The sequence below is a fragment of the Gossypium hirsutum genome, chromosome A02, assembly GCF_007990345.1.
Source record: "Gossypium hirsutum isolate 1008001.06 chromosome A02, Gossypium_hirsutum_v2.1, whole genome shotgun sequence".
Classification (NCBI taxonomy): domain Eukaryota; kingdom Viridiplantae; phylum Streptophyta; class Magnoliopsida; order Malvales; family Malvaceae; genus Gossypium; species Gossypium hirsutum.
This window is the reverse complement of record NC_053425.1, coordinates 6,076,918-6,098,295: the sequence shown is the minus strand read 5'-3', so window position 1 is coordinate 6,098,295 and position 21,378 is coordinate 6,076,918. Positions and strand designations below refer to the sequence as shown.

General features: G+C 34.3%; 2 protein-coding genes across 2 annotated transcripts; both read right to left on the bottom strand.

The window, feature by feature from the left end:
- Positions 1 to 505: 505 nt before the first annotated feature.
- On the bottom strand, positions 506 to 2,524 carry LOC107936590 (MDIS1-interacting receptor like kinase 2). Its single transcript, XM_016869351.2, has 2 exons — positions 976 to 2,524; positions 506 to 859 (listed from the first exon to the last, which is right to left on the bottom strand). Exons 1-2 carry the CDS (start codon positions 2,426 to 2,428, stop codon positions 537 to 539), a joined length of 1,776 nt encoding a protein of 591 aa, XP_016724840.1. The 5' UTR covers positions 2,429 to 2,524; the 3' UTR covers positions 506 to 536.
- A 4,624-nt stretch (positions 2,525 to 7,148) lies between these two features.
- LOC107936589 (MDIS1-interacting receptor like kinase 2-like) lies at positions 7,149 to 7,868 on the bottom strand. The gene has a single exon (XM_041083141.1). It carries the CDS (start codon positions 7,866 to 7,868, stop codon positions 7,149 to 7,151), a length of 720 nt encoding a protein of 239 aa, XP_040939075.1.
- Between the last annotated feature and the right edge of the window lie 13,510 nt (positions 7,869 to 21,378).

Below are 21,378 nucleotides of genomic sequence, written 5' to 3'. Positions count from 1 at the left end.
TTAAATCAAAGTTAATGTATAATTTTGAGATTTATCTCTAAAATGAATAATCAATACTTGAGAGGAATTACTAATTAAATTTTCCCATTTGAATAGGGGCAAGGCCCCTGTCTGGATTGAATTTTTTAAATAAAAAGATAAGAAGATTTAATTTTTAATTTTTATATTAGGATTAAATCTCAAACTTTACCAAAACATAAGGACTGACGGCAATTTTGACCAAATGTAAATGCTTGATCAAAGTTCAAGCAAAGACTAGGGCTAGTGCAGTGAAGGCCCAAACAATAAGTAGAGAAGAGGCCTGCTTCAATCAGATTATCTGTTCTTGCTTAATATCAGGAAATATATACATATATGTATATATATAATTGTATTGCATTGCCTGTTTATTCAATATAGAAAAAGTTGTACTTGTAATAAATGTTATTTGAATTACTCAAGCTGTAAATTTTAAGTTCAAGCTAAACTATTTAATTCAAATAACTTGAATTATACAATTCACGTATTGAAGAGTAGCTTTTCAAGTTTTATCATTTTTAATGGATCTGATGAGGTTGGTTTTCGAGTTGAAAGCTTTTGAGAAACTTGTTCATGGTTGGCCGAGATTGCGGCTTGGTTTGCAGGCAGGAAAATGCTAACTTTATCGTGAAGACAACTTCCTCGCCAATCGGGTCTTCAGGAGGTGGAAGCCGATAATCCAACAAGTCTTTCAATGTAAGTCGATGACCAATAATCGATTCTGGTAATGATAGAGACAATAAGAGATCTTCTGGATGCTTTCCCATTATCACTTCCAATGCTAACACCCCATAGCTATAAACATCACATTTTTCATTTGCTTCTGTTCCGTAAGCTAGCTCTGTAAAGGAAAACATCCGTTTTTATAACATTGCGTTGATGTCACTATTTAAAACCCGGATTTTATCGATAGCTTGATGAGCAAGAAATCAAAAACTAAGATGATAGAAGGTGTACCTGGAGCAGAATATCCAAAGGTGCCTGCAAATGAAATCAACTTAGACAAATCGGGGTTTAAAATCCTAGCGGTACCAAAATCCAAAACCCGAGCTTCGTATTCTGAATCTAACAAAATGTTGCTGCTCGAAATGTCTCGATGAATAACTGGAGGAAAACATTCATGATGCATATATGTTAAAGCATTTGCCACACCTTTAACAACTTGAATCCTCTTGTTCCAGTCCAATTGCTTAGCTTTTTCTTCACTTGCAAGCATCTTTGCCAAGCTTCCTCCTTCCAAATACTCGTAAACCAGAAATGAGTACTTGGCATGAGAGCAAAAACCGTAAAGCTTCACGATGTTTCGATGCTTCACTTCAGTCAATGCATCGATTTCATTGCTGAAAGATTTCAGATTGGCCACTTCGTCGTCATCATCGATTTCATGAAGTTTCTTCACTGCAAAAACTTGTCCTGTAGGAAGCATAGCTTTATAAACACTTCCAGAGCCACCTCTTCCAATGCAATATTTTGGGTTGAAATCCTCTGTAGCTTGAATGAGGCTTTCATACATCAATTTTCCATCAAAACCCCGTATCGTAACACAATTCTCCCTTTCTCCTGCTCCTTCTGGTTCAACCATATTCCTTACTCGGCTTGAGCGAGTAAAAAAAGTTCCTAAAATGACGGACAGAAGGATCAATGTACTTAAAATGGGGGCAATAATCGAAACCAGAACCATTTTGCTGTATTTCCTCTTGGATTTTTTCATCATTGCATTGCAGCACAAGCCCTTGTTATGTTCAAATGCTTTTGCTGATGCATTTCTGAAGGCTTTGCTGTTGGGGAGAGGGCCTGCCAACATATTATACGATACATCAACAGCTGTCAAACTCGACATCGTGTTGAAAGTGTTTGGAATATAGCCGGAGAACTGATTGTAGGAAAGATTTAAGGTCTCCAGGCTGCTTAAATATCCAAGTTCTGATGGCAATTCTTCTGTAAACAAGTTATGGCTCAGATCAAGATCCTGCAGAGAATGTAAACGACCAATTTGGGATGGAACCATTGCGGTTAACTTGTTATTGCTCAAATTCAAGTACAATAGTTTCGAACATTGTCCGAATTCTTCTGGAACCGAACCACTTAACCTGTTAACTGCAAGGTTAAGGAGTGCTAATTCAGACAAAAATCCAAACTCTGTAGGAACATTGCCTGAAAGTTGATTGTCATTCAACTCGAGATTGAACAATAATTTCAAACCACCAAGCTCGTTCGGGATCTTCCCCGCTAGTTGATTGTAAGATAAGTCAAGAATCTCTAACTTGGTTGCATTAGCAAGCTCAGAAGGTATTGAACCAGCAATGTTATTGTGTGAAACCTTGAAGCTTTTCAGATTCCGACTCCAGCCCCAGTTCGGCGAAATCTCACCGAAGAACTTATTGTAACTCAAATCAATATAGTTCAACATAGGGTGTACACCAAAATCTTCTGATATGTTCCCTGTCAATTCATTCTCTTCGAACCGAACTCGAACAAGTCTGCTGCAGTTCTTCAAATCTTTAGGAACAGGACCTATATGTGGAAAATGTTCTCAATATAAAATTGTTCTCTCATATAAAATCAAAAGCTTACAAACTATTTATAGGCTATAGTTTACCATTTAAAACAACAAAAATTGAAAATATTAAAATCTAATAATAACCATAAACCAATGACTCTTGACCTTTCATTTTCCTAAACAAAAAACTACTAATTTAAACCCATTAAAAAAATAATATAACTCTTGACCTTTCAACTCTTGACCTTTCACTTACATGACTCTTAACTTTCATTTAAGTTTATTTAACAAAACTCCCCTGTAAACTTAAATGCTTCTGCCATCCTTCATGCCGATTAATTTCTTGTAGTTGTTGAAGAGTATCATCGGTAGCGGTTTTGTAAAGATATCCGCGACTTGGTCCCGACTTGCCACGTGCACTAATTTCACACTTCCTTCCTTTACATGATCTCGGATGAAATGAAAACGAATGTCAATGTGTTTGCTTCTCTCATTATTCACTGAGTTCCTTGCCAACTCAATCGCTGATTTATTGTCAACTCGTATCTCAGTTGCACCAAGTTGTTGTTGCTCCAACTCACCCAACAAATTTCTGAGCCATATAGCGTGACACACACACCAAGATGCTGCCACATATTCAGCTTCACATGTCGATAGTGTCACGATTGGTTGCTTCTTTGAAAGCCAAGCAAATGCTGTGTTACGCATAAAGAACACATATCCCGGTGTACTTTTCCGATCATCTAAGTCTCCGCACCAATCACTGTCGGAATACCCAATCAACTTGTAATCTTCCATATTTGAATAAAATAACCCGTGTGACACCGTTCCTTGAATGTACCGTAGGATTCGATTCAACGCCTTCCAATGTGAATAAACCGGCTCCTCCATGAACCGACTTACAATGCCAACACTTAGCGAAATGTCGGGCCTTGTGCAAGTGAGATAGCGAAGGCTTCCCACCAAACTTCGGTATTTACTTGCGTCGATTCGTTCTCCTCCATCGAATTTCGAGAGTTTTACACCTGGTTCCATTGGTGTTGATACCGAGTTGCAATGTGTCATCTTGTACTTCTTCAAAATTTCCTTTGCATATGCCTCCTGTGACACAAAAATACCTGTCCTTTTTTGTCGAACCTCCAAACCAAGGAAAAATTTCATTAAACCCAAATCTGTCATCTCGAATTCTTGTGTCATTTTGCTCTTAAAATCCAGTATCATCTTACCATTGTTCCCCATAAAAATGAGGTCATCGACATAAAGAGCAACAAATAACATATTACCTCCATTCTTCTTCACGTAGAGGGCATGTTCATAAGGACATTGTTTGAACCCATTCTCCTTGAAGTATGTATCGATACGAGTATTCCATGCCCGCGGTGCTTGCTTCAACCCGTAAAGTGCCTTCTTTAATTTCAGCACCTTTTTCTCCTCTCCATTTTTCATGTACCCGGGTGGTTGTTCGATGTAGACTTCTTCTTCGAGCACACCATTCAAGAATGCTGACTTGACATCCATTTGAAATATTGGCCATTTAAATTGTGCCGCTTGTGCAATGAGCAGCCGGATTGTCTCTATTCTTACAACAGGAGCAAATACCTCATCATAATCGATCCCCTCCTTTTGCTTATATCCCTTTGCAACAAGTCGCGCCTTGTACCGTTCTAACTCGCCTTGAGCATTCATCTTTCTTTTGAGCACCCACTTCACACCAATGGGTTGACTTCCTTTCGGCAATTCTGTTAACTCCCATGTGTTGTTGCGGTCAATTGCTTTAATCTCCTCATCCATAGCAGTTTGCCACTTCTTGTCCCGTGCAGCCTCTTCAAAACTTATAATCTCGAAATCTGCCAAAAGACATACAATATGTACCTCATTTGTTGAACCATACAAATCTTGCAAACTTTGCATTTTTGGTTGTTGCGGTTCATCTTCATCATCGGTAGTTTCAGGATTTGTCGGTATGATTGTTGGTGTAGCGATTGATGATCCTCCATCTTTGGTGATAACCTCCGTTGAGTTATTCCAATCCCACTCGCTTGCTTCATTGAATCGTACATCACGACTTACCACAACCTTCTTACTTATCGGGTCGAGTAGCTTGTATCCTTTTGTTTTCTCATCATACCCAATAAAAATAAACATTTTGCTTTTGTCTTCGAGCTTCGTTCTTTGCTGATCCGGCACATGTGCATAGGCCTCACTACCGAATACTTTAAGATGAGAAATTGATGGTTTTTGTCCGCTCCAAGCTTCTTGTGGTGTTTGATCATCCAACTTCGCATGTGGACATCGATTTTTCACATAGATGGCACATTGCACGGCTTCCGCCCAAAATTCCTTCGGCATCTTCTTGCTCTTGAGCATTGATCGAACCATGTCGAGAATAGTTCGATTCTTCCTCTCGGCCACACCATTTTGTTGGGGAGAGTACGGTGCGGTTAGGAATCGTCTTATGCCTTGCTCCTCACAATACTCCATGAAAGCCGTCGAAGTATACTCGCCACCTCTATCAGATCGTACAGATTTGATGTGTCTACCAGTTGTTTTTTCCACCATCACTTTGAACTTTTTGAACACCTCCAATGCCTCGGATTTTTCTTTAAGAAAATAAACCCAAGTTTTTTGTGAGAAATCATCGATAAAAGAAATGAAATACCTTTTACCGCTAAAAGATTCAGGGGTGATTGGTCCACATATGTCGGTATGAATCAATTCGAGAAGTTGCTTAGCCTGATATTCTGCCTTATTTTGAAACGAAGTTCTCGCATGCTTACCGAGCACACATTCTTCACAAAATTTTCCCTCATAGTCCATGTCTGGTAGCCCATGCACCAAATTCTTCTTTGCCAACTTGTTTAGACCACCATAATGTAGATGGCCAAAACGGAGATGCCATAGCAACGCCTTGTCTTCAACATCAACTCGCAAACATTTTCCTCGAACACTTCTCAGATTCAACCTGAACATGCGATTTCTCTCCATTTCAACTCGAGCGACCAAACACCCTTCCTTATCTTTCAAGTGTAACACCCGATCTTTCATAAGTACCGAATAACCTTTTTCCATGAGTTGCCCCATACTCAAAATGTTGCTCTTGAGGTCTGGTACGTAATACACATCATGGATTGACCCAATTAACCCATCATTTTGTAAATAACAAATGGTACCTTGGCCTTTTACCTCAACCTTCGACGCATCTCCAAATGACACATGTCCCGTTTCAACCTTTTGCATCTCTTTGAATAGGTGCTTGAGCCCACACATATGGTTGCTTGCACCCGTGTCAAGGTACCACACCATGTTGTTGTTGGTGTTGACTTCGTTGTGTGCCATCAAGAGAAAACCTTCTTTTGCCTCCTCATTTTCCGTGGTTAGGTTGGTTGTCTCTTCCACCTTTTTCGAGAAGCGACATTCTTTCGCAAAGTGTCCCGCCTTACCACAATTGTAACACTTATCAGAGTTACAATCCTTCGCATAGTGACCATATTTGCCACACTTGTAGCACTCGACATTGGAATAATTCGACCATCCGCCTCTTCCACGACCACGTCTTCTTCCCCGCCAATTTTGTTGGTTTGAATGCTCCTTCTCTTCATAATTCCCTTCTTGACCACGACCTTTTCCACCACGACCATTTCCTCGATCTCCACGACCACGACCTCTACCTCGAAAGCTTTGAGAATAGAGAACCTTTTCGTCTTTGATTGATGCCTTGGTTTGAAGTGCTTGCTCGAGTGTCTCCTCTTTCTTCTTCTTCTTACGTTGTTCATGTGCCTCGAGAGAACCGACGAGTTCATCGACTGTAAGCGTTGCTAGATCTTTTGACTCTTCTATGGCACATACGACATTTTCGAAACTGTCAGTTAACGATCTCAAAATCTTCTCCACAACTCGTGCATCAGTTAACGTTTCTCCGTTTCGGTTGAGTTGGTTCACCACGGTTTGAACACGCGTGATGTAGTCGGAGACACCTTCTGATTCCTTCATCTTCATGCCTTCCAGCTCGCCACGAAGAGTTTGAAGTCGGACTTGTTTAACTCGGTCGGCTCTTTTGTACACCTTTACTTAAAATGTCCCACGCTTCTTTTGAAGTTGTCGCACTTGCAATCTTCTCAAAGCCCGACTCATCAACGGCTCGAAATAACATGTACAATGCCGCCTTATCTTTCGACCGCATTTCTTTCAACGCCTTGTTTTGAGCCGCCGTATATCCCGCAGTAGTTGTCGGTTCTACGAAACCTTCTTGGACCACCTCCCAACCATCTTGAGACCCGAGAAGAGCTTTCATTTGGATGCTTCAATTCTCATAGTTCACCTTTGTTAGTCGAGGCAATGGCACATTACTAGTCACACTCTCCATAGCTCAGATACCAAATTGTGGAAAATGTTCTCAATATAAAATTGTTCTCTCATATAAAATCAAAAGCTTACAAACTATTTGTAGGCTATAGTTTACCATTTAAAACAACAAAAATTGAAAATATTAAAATCTAATAATAACCATAAACCAATGACTCTTGACCTTTCATTTTCCTAAACAAAAAACTACTAATTTAAACCCATTAAAAAAACAATATAACTCTTGACCTTTCAACTCTTGACCTTTCACTTACATGACTCTTAACTTTCATTTAAGTTTATTTAACACTATAAACCGATTCGTATGCACCGACAATCGTTCGAGCAAACCGCCACTACATATAGAATCCGGTAAGTAACCCGACAATCTATTATTTCCCATTAGCAATATCTTCCTAGATGTAAGGTTGGTTATCTCAGCTGGAAGTGAACCACTGAGGTTGTTCATTGGCAATTTAAGATCAACAAGTGATGCAATCAATCCTATTTCTTTAGGAATGTTGCATGATAAATGATTAAGTGACAAATGCAACCCTTTGAGCTTGGTCAAGTTACCAATGGCGGAAGGGATTGAACCAGAAAAGTGATTAGCATTAACATAAAGTATTTTCAAGTTAGCTAACATCCCAATGGATTTCGGGATAACCCCATACAAGGAATTGTTACTAAGATCTAAAGTAACAAGTTCAGGGAAAGAGACGAAATCAAAATTTTGGAGCATACCTTTTAATCCCATGCTTGTGAGGTTGATATGGATGATGTTAACAAATCCATCATCACAAATGATCCCAACCCATTTTTCACAAGGTGAAAATGAACTGTTCGAAGAAATATCCCATGAAAAAAGTGATGCAGGTGATGGGTTTTCAAGGCTGTTTTTCCATTTGAGAAGAGCTTCAATTTGTCCTCCATTTTCATCACCATCTGCAAAAGAAGTAAACACAGCTACAACAATGATAAATAACAAAACTTTGAGCTCAAATGCCATTTGATCATTTGGTTTGGTTTTTTCTTTTCATCACAAATGTTTTGTATCCATGTTGACCTGATTTTTGTACAGGTTTAAGTCAACTCCTTTGAATTTACATTGAATAAAAACAAGACTATAACACAAAAATAAATGAACAGATCAATTTAAATTTTTGAAAAAGACAGAATTGGTTAGAAATATGAGAAGGACTTGACTAAAGAGTCTTGTTTTCATACTAGTATTCTATTCCTGTTTTCCAGAATGAGTGTTGACTGGCTCTTTATTTAATTCATACATTTACATATCCTGACAAATTCAATTGATAAAATAAAGTTGATTAGGTGAGCCATGAAAGGGACTTTAGTGAGGAATCTTTTGTCTCTTTGATAAACTTTCTACTAGTTAATATATTAAGGCTTCGTTTGGGGCGGCGGTACGGTGCATTACGTTTAGTTTACTTTTTGTCTATCGCTACAGTATCACTATAGTATCTAATCTTACCGCCACTACTATTTTTACGCTGATCGCAGGTAAACGCACCGCCCATCCAAACTCACCTAACAAATATCATGGACTGGTAGTAAGAAATTCTATATTTATTAAACAAAATCATGAATTTGAGTATATGTTTCTCAAATTTGGTTCGAATTTAAATTTAATTAGGTTTAATGTAAGATATATAAGTGATTTTTTTTTTCAGAATCAGCTTGGTAATTGAATCGATTAGGTCATCGGTTTGTCAATTCAACCGATTCTGACTAGTTTGATTTAGACCTAATCATGGGTTGGGTTACGTGCCCAAGCTTGCCCCCAAAATAGGAAGGTTTTGGCAAAATTATAGGCTTGAACAAAAAATAAGACTTATTTTCTAAACAGGAAGAGCCTCAAGATTTTTTTGGCTTGAGCTTGGCTCGGTCTGGCCTGAATCTACCTAAAAATTTTTTACGATTGTTTTGCTATCATTTTGCTATTATATAGATAATATTTTGTTATTAATGTTTGGATATTATATATCTCTTATTTTATTGTTAATTTTGCTATTATTTTAGAGTCATTTGCTTGCTAATTTGCAACTATCTTAATCTTATTTAAATATAAAGATTTTTTTAATATATTTTCAATTTATTGGAAAACATTCATTTTAATGTTTTTAGTATGTTTAATGTAATATATTTTTTAAATTTATTTTTATGTAGAAAATAATATAAAAAATTTTAATACAGACAGGCTGGGTTGGGCTCGAATTTAGCATTTTTTATCCGGGCTAGGTTTGGGTAAAATTTTAGACCAATTTTTTGGATCGAGCTTGGACGATCAGACCGACTCATGATCAAGTCTACTTTAATCAGTCCATTGAATTTAATTAAATAAGTTATTAAAAATTTAAAATAAAAAATATATTTTAAAAAAATTAGTTGAATCCATTTTTTGCCCGAATCAATAAATCTAATAATTTTCTCTAAATTTATACTTTGATCTAACTGACGGATGCATGGTTATTATAATAGATGTAATCTAAATCTCTATGCGTATAAAACAATTTTAAGCTATCAAATTAAAAGTAAATTGGTGAAATTGAATAGTGATATTTCATATTTCAAGAATATTTGAGTCTAATAGTGTTTTTACTTTTCAAAAATTAAATGTTTTTATGAATAAAAATTTGAACGTTTAAGGGCATTTTTAATATATTAAAATTTATTATTTAAGGTTTATTTTTTATATATTATAGGAACTAATATATTATTTAGTATCTACTTTATTTCCATATTCAATTTAGTTTTTTTTAAATGTATAAATGTGCGGGTTGTTCTCTAAATTGATTTAAGATTAATCCTTTTAAATAATTTTTTTGAGCTTGTTTAGTTGACGGATCTTATTTTATCATTTTAATTTAATTTAAATTTTTTTCAAATCAAATCAAGTTAAATGAAATTCAAGCAAAATCAAATCAAATAAATTTGTTTGAATTAAATTTAAAATAATTAAGCTCGCATATTGAATCTTGTTGGTAATATGACTAATTTTCATGATGAAGAACATAACTACCATATATATATTTGAAATATGCTTTAAAAAAATAAGATAAAAAAGATAATTAATATGATAAATTTGATTTGATAATTTATTTATTTAAGGCCTTAAATTGTTCATTTTGATTTTTTTTATAAAATACAATTCGATATTTTTTTCATAATAAATGTGATTGCATCCACCACAGGAGAATACGTCTCTTCATAATCAATGTCTGTCCTTTGCGAAAATCCTTATGCTACAAGTTGTCCTTTATATCTTACGACTTCATTTTTTTTCATTTCATTTTTGCACAAATACTCATTTATATCCTACCGGCTTTACACCTATAGGTGTTTGGACTACAGGTCCAAAAACTTCACGCTTAGAAAGTGAATTTAATTTTGCTTGAATTACATCTTTCCATTTTGGACATTCTTTTCTAGTTTTACATTCCTCAATAGATTTAGGCTCAGGATCCTCATTTTCTTTTATTATTTCAATAGTAATATTATAAGCAAAATTGTTTTCGACAACTACATTTTTTTTCGATTCCATCTTTTTCTCGTATTGACATAACTTATCGAGATCTCTTTATTTTCATCATTTTCATTTTCACTTTTAGGTACCTAAATCTCTTATTGAGTTTTATAATTAGTTATGTCATGTGTCTTTTCAAGAACCCTCGCCTCCAATATATGACCATCTTGAATGTTTGCTCTTTTTCTTTTACGAGGACTTTTATCTTTGGAACTGACCAAGCTTCCCTGCTTCAGGTATGAATTACTTTCTCTTGCACTAACAGTTTGCCCTATTAGGACATGAATTCGTATTGGAGCATTTTTAGCTGGTATGTGAGATTTAATGAATCTGGCAGTTGATTTATAAAATGAATTATCTGTTGAACTTTTTATTCACATTTCTTTGTAAGAGGATCTTAGAAATTATAATTCATTGAAGTACTTTATTAATCCAAAATTTTATTCTCTCCTCTTAATGTTGGGAAAACTAACAACTTATGTCATAACTAAATCTCGAATTAATAGCTCAAAAATATTATAAGGAGACTCATAAATATACATTTTCAATCTCTTACGATGATCCATCTTTGTGCGCTGTGGTGGAGCAGTTAAAATATATACCGCATATCCAAAAATTGTAAGATGAAAAATATTTGGCTCTTGACCAAAAATCAAATGTAATGGGGAGTATTTATAATTTATTGGCTTGATGCGTACAATATGTAAATAAATACAATCTCATGTTGAAATAGGAAGTTTTGTTCTCATAAGTAACGATTTAGCTATTAGTTGGAAGCATTTGACAAATGATTCAGCTATATCGTTTTATATGTGAACATGAGTTACAAGATGTTCGATTTTTATCCTGATTGACATACAATAATTATTGAAAGCTTAGGACATAAACTCACCAACATAAGTAAGATTAGTTTTTTTAATTGCATAATCTAAAATTAATTATTTAAGCAAGCAATCTCACAAACGACAGGATGTGAGTTGATAACGCATGTGATTATTTTGTAGATGCATTTACCAAAATCATATAATGTCAAAATCATCCACATGGTGAATGAATGCGCCCATATTCATTTTAGAAACGCAAAACATTAAACCTCAACTTTAACGAGTGAGTTTGTAATAATCAATTATCATTGAGAATAAACAACACATGAAAATTCTTTAAATTAAAGAATCTTCTGGTTCTTTAATAAATGTCTATGTGGATTCTCAATTAATTTTCACATCATATATAATCCAGGATGGTCTAACTGGTCAATCGAATAGTAAATGTATTTGTATTAGTAAACTTCTAGTTTACTTAATCACGTTTTTCAATTGAACTAATAATGTTAATATAAATTTTGACAATTGATAATTTTATCGTCATTCTTTTTATTTTGTATTCACATATAAACAATATTGTGACATTTAGTTCTAGAAATGTCTACATCAATGTGAAGTCCATAATGTTATTAACTCAATAAAATAAATATAAATTGTCAACAATTATTTGCAATATTCACTTCAGAAAATATGTCAAAATCTTCAAATATTTTGACCACAATTTTCTTATTTTTCATTATTGTTCTTTTTCTAGTGGTTAGAAGTATCACTATTATAACCACATTGATAACGATTATTAGTATGTCTCCAACCACATCCTCAATTACAACAACAATCATGATCTCTATATTTTCATTTTTCATAATTGCTATGTACTGCTACATTCATTTCAGGGAATAAAGAAAAATTAGTGGGAAGAATATCATAGTTTTTCATTAGTAACTTATTATTTTGCTTAGCCAGTAAAAGGTATGAGATTGTTCGAAAATACTTTTGAAGTCATTTTCACAAGATTGCTACTGTAGGAGCACATTAGTTATTTCAGTCATATAGTACAATGTATTCCTTCGGGGAATATATATAATACAAATACATGAGTATCTCATGTTATTTCTATATATGGTTTTAATGTTAAAACACATGAAGGTTTTATTCAATATATATCTTTTTGATATAAAAACAATATTATAATTTACCAAATTTTGCATCACAAGGAGGTAAAATATTAGCTCTTAAAGAGCTTTTTACAGTTTGATGCAATATTAGCTCTTCAAGAGCATATAATCATTTTATTATATAACTTTAATGAATGCTTAATTTATTTTAAATAATATAAAATTTAGCAATTCTTTTTAACATGAATGATAAAAAAAATTATGATTGTAACACTCCTAACCCGTATCCATCGCCGGAATAAGGTTATGGAGCGTTAACGAAGTTTTCAAATCAAACGAACATAATTTCAAACATTAAAAATCATATCTATAATTATATTAAATTCAATCCAAATCATACAAATTGTCCCCTATACGAGCCCTCGAGGCCCTAAAAACACGTTAGGAAGAAGTCGGGACTAAATCGGAAACTTAAAGAATTTTTTAGGAAATAATGAAAAATTTCAAAATTGCAGGGGTCATATGGCTGTGTGGGCATTCGAAATAGGGACACACGACTGTGTCCCAGTTTGTGTCCATGCTTATGTAACTCACTGACTTTGGTCACACAGCCAAGTCACATGCCCGTGTGCCAGGCCGTGTACCCTTCGAAATAACCCTACACGCTCGTGTACCAAGCTGTGTAATAGCCATACTTGTGACCCTATGAAAGCTACAAGGGACACATGGCCGTGTCGTCTGGCCGTGTGTCACACAGAACTGAGACACATGCCCGTGTCTCTACTAGTATGGACGAAAATAGGCCATTTTACAAGCCATTTTTCTTTCCCTTTCTTGGTATGTACCTACAACTAAAATTTCACATATATATAAGCCATAACAAGGCACCAAAATCATGCATATTTTAGCTATTCAAACATGGTATAAGAACATACAACCAAAATGCCCTTAAGTACCTCAAATAACAACAAGTAAACATGTATAACATTGTATCCAATATGGCCAAAATAATCAACAACTTCTAAGCATACTTGCACCAATACATGCCATTAAATTTACCTACCAAAATATACCAAATGGTGGATAACATACCATTCAAATACTAACATTAACATTCCTAACTGTCATTAACAACAAAGTACCAATTCACCATATTTCCAAATATGCCAAACAGTTATAAAAAATTAAGCATCATAACTATAGCATACTTGAATTATTCCATCATCATCATTGAAAACAAAAGATTTATACAATTTCTTCTTATATATATTCCAAAATGGTTACCTAGTTAAGCACAGAAGTTCAACTAACTTTACTAGAAACAAGCATAACAAGTTACTTCCAATATTTACATTCATACAAAGTATTTAAGTACTATAGACATTTTTCCTAATACATGCCACTTAAACCAACAACAAAAACCAAAATGACTACCGAGATGTTGATGATAGTGTGCAAGCTTTCGAGTCGATCCAATCAAAGCAACGATTCCAAAGGTCCTACAAAAATAAATCAAACTATTAAGCATCAAAAAGCTTAATAAGTTCGATATTAGTTCCATTTATTAGTTAACTAAAAACTACAAAAGTAATGCAAATTCTCAATACATCAGCACATAGCCTGCTAGGCACATAGCCCGAATAATCACTGGCACACAGCCTGCTAGGCACATAGCCCGAATAATCTCCGACATACAGCCTCCTAGGCACATAGCTCGAATAATCAACAGTACAAAGCCTGCTAGACACATAGCCCAAATAAGCACTAGCACATAGCCTGCTAGGCACATAGCTCGAATAATCACCGGCACATAGCCTGCTAGGCACACAGCCTGAATAATCACTAGATTCTATTTCATTATACATAACTAAATAAAATCCAAATTCAACCAATAATGAAATAGTGTGAATATATTCAATAAGATTAATAGTAAGCATATAATGAACTTACCTGGACTGAATCATAGAAATTGTAGAAACTGAGGGATTATTATGCTATTTTACCTTTTCTTCGAATATCTACGGATTCTTGATCTATAATGTAAAATTTTTCAACTATTAGCATATATTTCATTTCAAGTTCATTTTCCAATTAATTCCATCTCATTTTTTGAATTTACACAGTCACCCCAAACTTTTACAATTTTTGCAATTTGATCCCTTAACTCGAAATTCATCAAATTAACTAATTTTCTCATATCTATAATTTATCCAAATATTCTAGGCCCTCAAAAAACCCTAATAAACCTCAAATTCACCATCAAACTCTAAATTATTGACATTTTCACAATTTAATCCTAAAATCTAGATTTAACAAAAATATCTTTACAAATTCATCAAATAGCATAATAAAGGCTCCAAATACATAATATTCATAAAAAAAATTCAATATTCATCAATGGAAACTTCAAAATTTTTTAACAAAATAAAAAACGAAGGTACGGGCTAGCTGGACCTAGTTGCAACGATCTCAAAAATATAAAAATTACAAGAAACGGTTAAAAATTTAACTCACATGAAAGGAAATTGCTTTGCTGATTCTCCTAGCTAGAAAACTTCACATTCGACTATGGAAATTGAGAAATGAAGAAGAAAACATTTTTCTTTTACTAAAATTTGTTTTAATTTCATTTTATTTACAAATTTACCATTAGTTCACATTAGTTTTTCTCATTTTCTCATGTTTAGCCATCCCACTATAATGACTAGGGCTTAATTATCATTTAAGTCCTTCCTTTATTATTATTAAACCATTTAATCATTTAATAGCATTATTTAACAAGTTTTGCATTTTCTTCAATTTAGTCATTTTCTCCTAATTAACTATCTAAACATTAATATTTCTAAACCAAATTTTAATATGACTCCAATGACTCTATAAATATTCTCAAAATAATATTTATGAGTCGACACGATGGAAATTTGTGGTCCCAAAACCACTATTTCATCAACACTGAAAATCGGGCTATTACAATTCTCCCCCCTTAAAAAATTTAATCCTCGAAATTGTTACCTGAGAATAGATTCGGATATTGTAATTTCATTGATTCCTTGGTTTCCCAGGTAGCTTCTTTTGAACCATGTCGATGCCATAAGACTTTTACTAATGGTACTCGTTTATTCTGTAATTCTTTAACTTCTCGAGCTAATATTCTCATCGATTCTTCTGAATACGTCAAGTCCGTTTGTAACTCAATTTCACTATGAGGAATCACATGCGAGGGATCAAATCTATACCTTCTAAACATTGAAACATGGAATACATTATGTATTTTCTTAAGTTTAGAGGGCAAGACTAATCTATAAACTACAGGGCCGATTCTTTGAACAATCTCATACGGTCCTATAAATCTCAGACTCAGCTTTCCTTTCTTACCGAAATGCAGCACTTTCTTCCACGAAGAAACTTTCAGTGATACTCAATCGCTAACTGCAAATTCTATATCTTTTCTCTTCAAATTTGTGTACGATTTATGACGATCAGATGCAGCTTTCATACAGTCCCGAATAAGTCAAACTTTGTCTTCTATTTTTCAGATCAAATCAATTCCCACCATTTTGGATTCATTCAATTCTGACCAATATAGCGATGTTTTACATTTCCTCCTGTAAAGAGCTTCAAACAGTGTCATTTTTATACTGGATTGGTAACTATTATTATATGCGAATTCAACTAACGGTAAGTATTTTTCCAAGTTACCTTCAAATTCAAGTATACAACATCTCAACATATCTTTCAGAATCTGAATCACTCGTTCTAATTGTCCGTCAGTCTGAGGATGAAACGTAATGCTGAACTTAAGCTTAGTGCCTAAAGCCTCGTTAAATTTGCTCCAAAATCTCGATTTAAATCTCAGATTTCGATCCAAACTAATAGATGTCAGAACTCCATGTAATCTTACAATCTCAGACACATATAGTTCTGCTAATCTCTCAAGGGTGTAGTTTATTCTGATTGGAATAAAATGTGCTAATTTCATCAGTTTGTCAACAATCACCCATATTGAATCTTTCTTTCTTAGAGTTATAGGTAAACCATATACGAAATCTATCGTGACTCGCTCTCACTTCTATTCAGGAATTATAACAGGTTGTAGTAAACCCGAAGGTACTTGATGTTTTACTTTCACCTATTGACAAATCAAGCATTTACTTACAGATTCACAAATTTCTCGTTTCATACCAGGTTACCAATACTTCTGTTTCAAGTCACAATACATCTTTGTGCTACCTGAATGAATAGAATGCATACTACTGTGAGCTTTAGAGAGAATATCATGTTTCAACATGGAATTACTCGGAATGTAAATTCTATCATGATAACGAAATATACCATTATCATCAACACTGTACTCTAAACTCAATTTGTTCTGAGCCAACTGTCGTTTCATAATCAACTTCGGATCTTTATCTTGAAATTCTCGAATTCGCTGAAGAAACAGGGGTCTCGTTTTCAATTTTGCTAATATAAAACCATCACCATTCAGAATTAAATGAACGTTCAACGTTCGAAGTGAGAACAACAACGACTTTCGACTAAGTGCATCTGCAACTACATTAGCCTTCCCTAGATGATACTCAATAACCAGATCATAGTCATTCAGTAGCTCTAATCACCGTCTCTATCTCAAATTCAATTCTTTTTTAGTCATCAAATACTTTAAACTTTTGTGATCTGTGAACACGTGACATTTCTTGTCATATAGATAATGTCTCCAAATCTTCAAAGTGAATACAATCGTGGCCAACTCGAGATCATGAGTAGGATAATTCTTTTCATGTGACTTTAACTGCCAAGAAGCATAAGCTACTACATTTCCTGTCTGCATTAGCATAAAACCCAAACCATTTAGAGACGCATCACTAAAAACAACATATGCTATCTTTAATTCAGGTTGAGTCAACACTGGAGCTTCGGTCAACATGTTCTTCAACTGTTCAGGACTCTTGTGGCATTTATCAGAACAAACAAACTTAACATTTTTCTATAATAGTTTGGACATCGGCGAAGCAATAATCGAATTTTTTTTAACAAAACATCGATAGTAACCTACTAGTCCCAGAAAACTTCGCACTTTAGAAACATTCTTCGGAGTTTTCCAATTCATCACAGCAGAATTTTTTTTGGATCAACTCGAATCTCGTCACCTGATACTATGTGACCCAAAAATCCAACCTCTTTAAGCCAGAATTCAAATTTACTAATTTTTGCTTACAATTGTTTTTCTCTCAAAGCCTATAGTACGATTCTCAAATGTTGGGCGTGCTCGGATTCTAACTTGGAATAAATCAATATATCATCAATAAACAAAACAATGAATCAATCCAAATGAGTTTGAAAAACCCGATTCATTAAATCCATAAAAGCAGCAGGGGCATTAGTCAAGCCAAATGGCATTACTAGAAACTCATAATGACCATAATGAGTTCTGAAAGTAGTTTTTGACACATCACAATCTTTAACTTTCAATTGATGATACCCAGATCTGAGATCTATCTTTGAGAACACTATGGCACCTTTTAATTGATCAAATAAATCATCGATATATGGAAAAGATTACTTATTTTTTATCGTAACTTTGTCTAACTATCTGTAATCTATACATAATATCAAAGAGTCATTTTTCTTTTTCACAAACAACATAGGTGTGCCCTATGAAGATACGCTTGGTCGAATAAACCCTCGATCTAGTAACTCTTGTAACTGTGTTTTCAATTTTTTTAATTCTGCTGGTGCCATACAATATGGTGATATAGATATCAGTGCAGTTCTAGGAACCAAGTCAAACACAAACCCAACTTCACAATCAGGGGGTATACCCAGCAACTCTTCAGGAAATACATCAGCGAACTCACTAACAACTGGTAACTAATCTAGCTTCAATTTTGAATCTTTGGTATCAAGAATATATGCTAGAAATGCTTCGCTACCTTTTCGTATCAATCTCTGAGTAGAAAAAGTCGAAATAATTCTAACGATATCTTTTAGACTCTCAGACTCAACTGAAATCATCTCTCCTATTTTACATTTCAAATCAATCCATTTTTGTCTATAGTCTACTGCAACATCATGCAAGGATAATCAATCAGAATAACATCAAACTCTTGAAATGGTAACAACATGAAATCAGCAGAGAATTCATAACCTTTAACTTTAAGTGGACAATTACGACACACTAATTTAACTATCACACTCTGACCTAGTGGATTAGTTACTTGAATATCATAATAAGTAGATTCAACAGATAGTTTCTTTTTCGTCACTAATGCAGTGCATATATATATGAATGCGTTGACCCCAGGTCAATTAACATTAAAGATAAAAAATGTACCCACAATAACATCAAGAGCTAATGTTTCCTCTCACGCACGAATAGCACATGTCCTTGTAGGAGCCCTGACTTCCGATTTGGTCACTGACTCTATAACCCCACCTTTGTTGGCCCCTGTCGCTGCGCTATTTCGCGGTCTTCTACCTTTGTTAGTAGTGGTCACCGATTTTTTGTTATGCTCTTTAATAGGATCTTTCAGACTTGGAAACTCTCTTTTGAAATGATCAAAAGATCCACAATTAAGGCACGTCCCATTATTAATTCTGCAGACACTGAAGTGAACTTGTCCATATTGCTTACATTCTGTTCTATTTGAATTCTTCACGCTGCCCACACTAGCTACTTAAGGAGCCAAAGTTCTCTTACTATTTTGACTCAACTGATCTCTTCTTGAAAACCCTGACAGAGTAGAAAACTTATTACTGGATTCCTTCATCTTCTTTGATGAAGAATTGGAGAAAACTTTAGATCCCCTCAAATTTACTAAATTCCTGTTTCTTTTCTTCGTTTCGTCTTTTACTTTTACAAATTTCTTCTATTTTCTGGGCTCTATCAAATAACACCATAAATTCTCAAATCTCTAAAGCCCCTACTAGCATTTTAATCTTATCCCTCAATCCATTTTCAAAACGTACACACATGTCCTTTTCGGTAGGCACGATCTCACGAACATATTTACTAAACTGAACAAATTGTCTCTCATACTATGCTACTGACCTATTTCCTTGCTTCAACTTAAGAAATTCTTCATCTTCCACTCTAAATAGCATTTGTTAATATACTTCTTTCGAAGTTCAAACTTAAAGAAGTCCCAATTGATCCTTTCTTTCTGCACCACTGCCGTTATTGTAGACCACCATTGGAATGCTTCATCTTCCAACAATGATACCGTACACCACAAACAATCTCCAAGGGAGCATAATATTTCATCTAGTACCCTCTGAGTATGTTCTAACCAATACTTTTCCTTGATTGGGTCATCATTCACATTACCACAAAATTCAACAGCTTCACACTTTCTAACTTTATCAATGGACACTCTATGAATATGTTGCATACTCAAACCTTGAGGGTAAGAAGATTGAGGTTGCAGAACTACAGAGTTTACCTTTAAGTACGCATCATACATGTCATGCATCATATGGAGAAATGCATCAGGTGTGACATCCCTAGATCCTTGCGATCCAGCTTCATTCCATGTACTTTCTTCATCAGTAGGTAGAATAAAACTTTCTACCTCATCAGAAGCTACTCGATTGGATCTTGACGACATCTTGTTATCTATATAAGAACAATTCAAAATAATTAAAAGCTATCACACAATCATCGGTTAGTCAAGTGGAATGTATTTCTAGACTCTGTACATGCTAAGTTCAGTCTGAGAACTGACTAAACCATAGCTCTGATACCAATAAATGTAACACCTCTAACCCGTATCTTTCACTAGAATAGGGTTATGAAGCATACCAGAGTTTTCAAATCAAACGAACATAATTTCAGACATTACAAATCATATCTATAATCATATTAAATCCAATCCAAATCATACAAATTTTCCCCTATACGAGCCCTTGAGGCCTTAAAAACACGTTAGAAACAAGTCAAGACAAAATCGAAAACTAAGAGAATTTCTCAAGAAACAAGGAAAATTTTCAAAACTACAGAGGTTACATGACCGTGTGACTAGGCCATTTAGGCATTCGAAATTGAGGCACACGGTCATGTCCCAACTCGTGTCCATGCCTGTGTAACTCACAAACTTGGGTCACAGGGCCAAGCCACACACCCGTGTGCCAGGCTGTGTACCTTTCTAAATAACCCCACATGCCTGTGTGCTAGGTCGTGTGCTAGGCTGTGTAACAGCCCAACTTGTAACCCTTTCAAAGCTACAGGGGGCACACGGACAATAAGAACATGTCGGACAATAAATCTTCCTTTGTATTGATATATTACTCACATGTAAAACTGAATAATAGTCACATGTTTATTACCACAGTTGCACATGTAATATTATTAACCTTAGTTTGGTTCGATCAATAATACTATAACTTAAGTTATATGCACACAAACTTTTATATTTTAAAACAAAATAATTTCAATGACAGAGGTCACTTTGGTAACTTATTATTTCAATTAAGTTCTTTTGGAAATATATAAATATAATCATATTCAAATTTAAAATTTCCATATCAGTCAAAGGTCAAAACTAATTATTTTATTGATTTATAGATTCCGAAATAAAACAAAATAATGTTGTCCTAATAATGCAATAACAAAAACCGAAAACTTTAATCTTTTGACTTTTTTTTGTTCTAAAACCATATATGTCAAAGCCAAACATAAATAATGTATCGATTTAAGGCCAAATAATTAACAAGCACATGTATTCATAATTTTGGCATAGAAAAAATTTCAAAGTAATTCACAATTATAGTGTATCAAAATCTAATAGAAAAACTTATCATTTATATATCATGTATATCAAAAATTATATTAATGATTAAATAGAGATTTGCATGAATACTTGAAAAATATTTTCAAGCCAATAAATCTCAAAAGAAAAATCATAATAGTTGGTATATCTTACAATTCATACAATAAATCATATCATCATAATATTAACACCTTAAACTCGACCTAGATGTCTAGACCAAGTCCAGAGAGTTACATTATTAAGAATACCACATTTATAACACAGTAAAAAT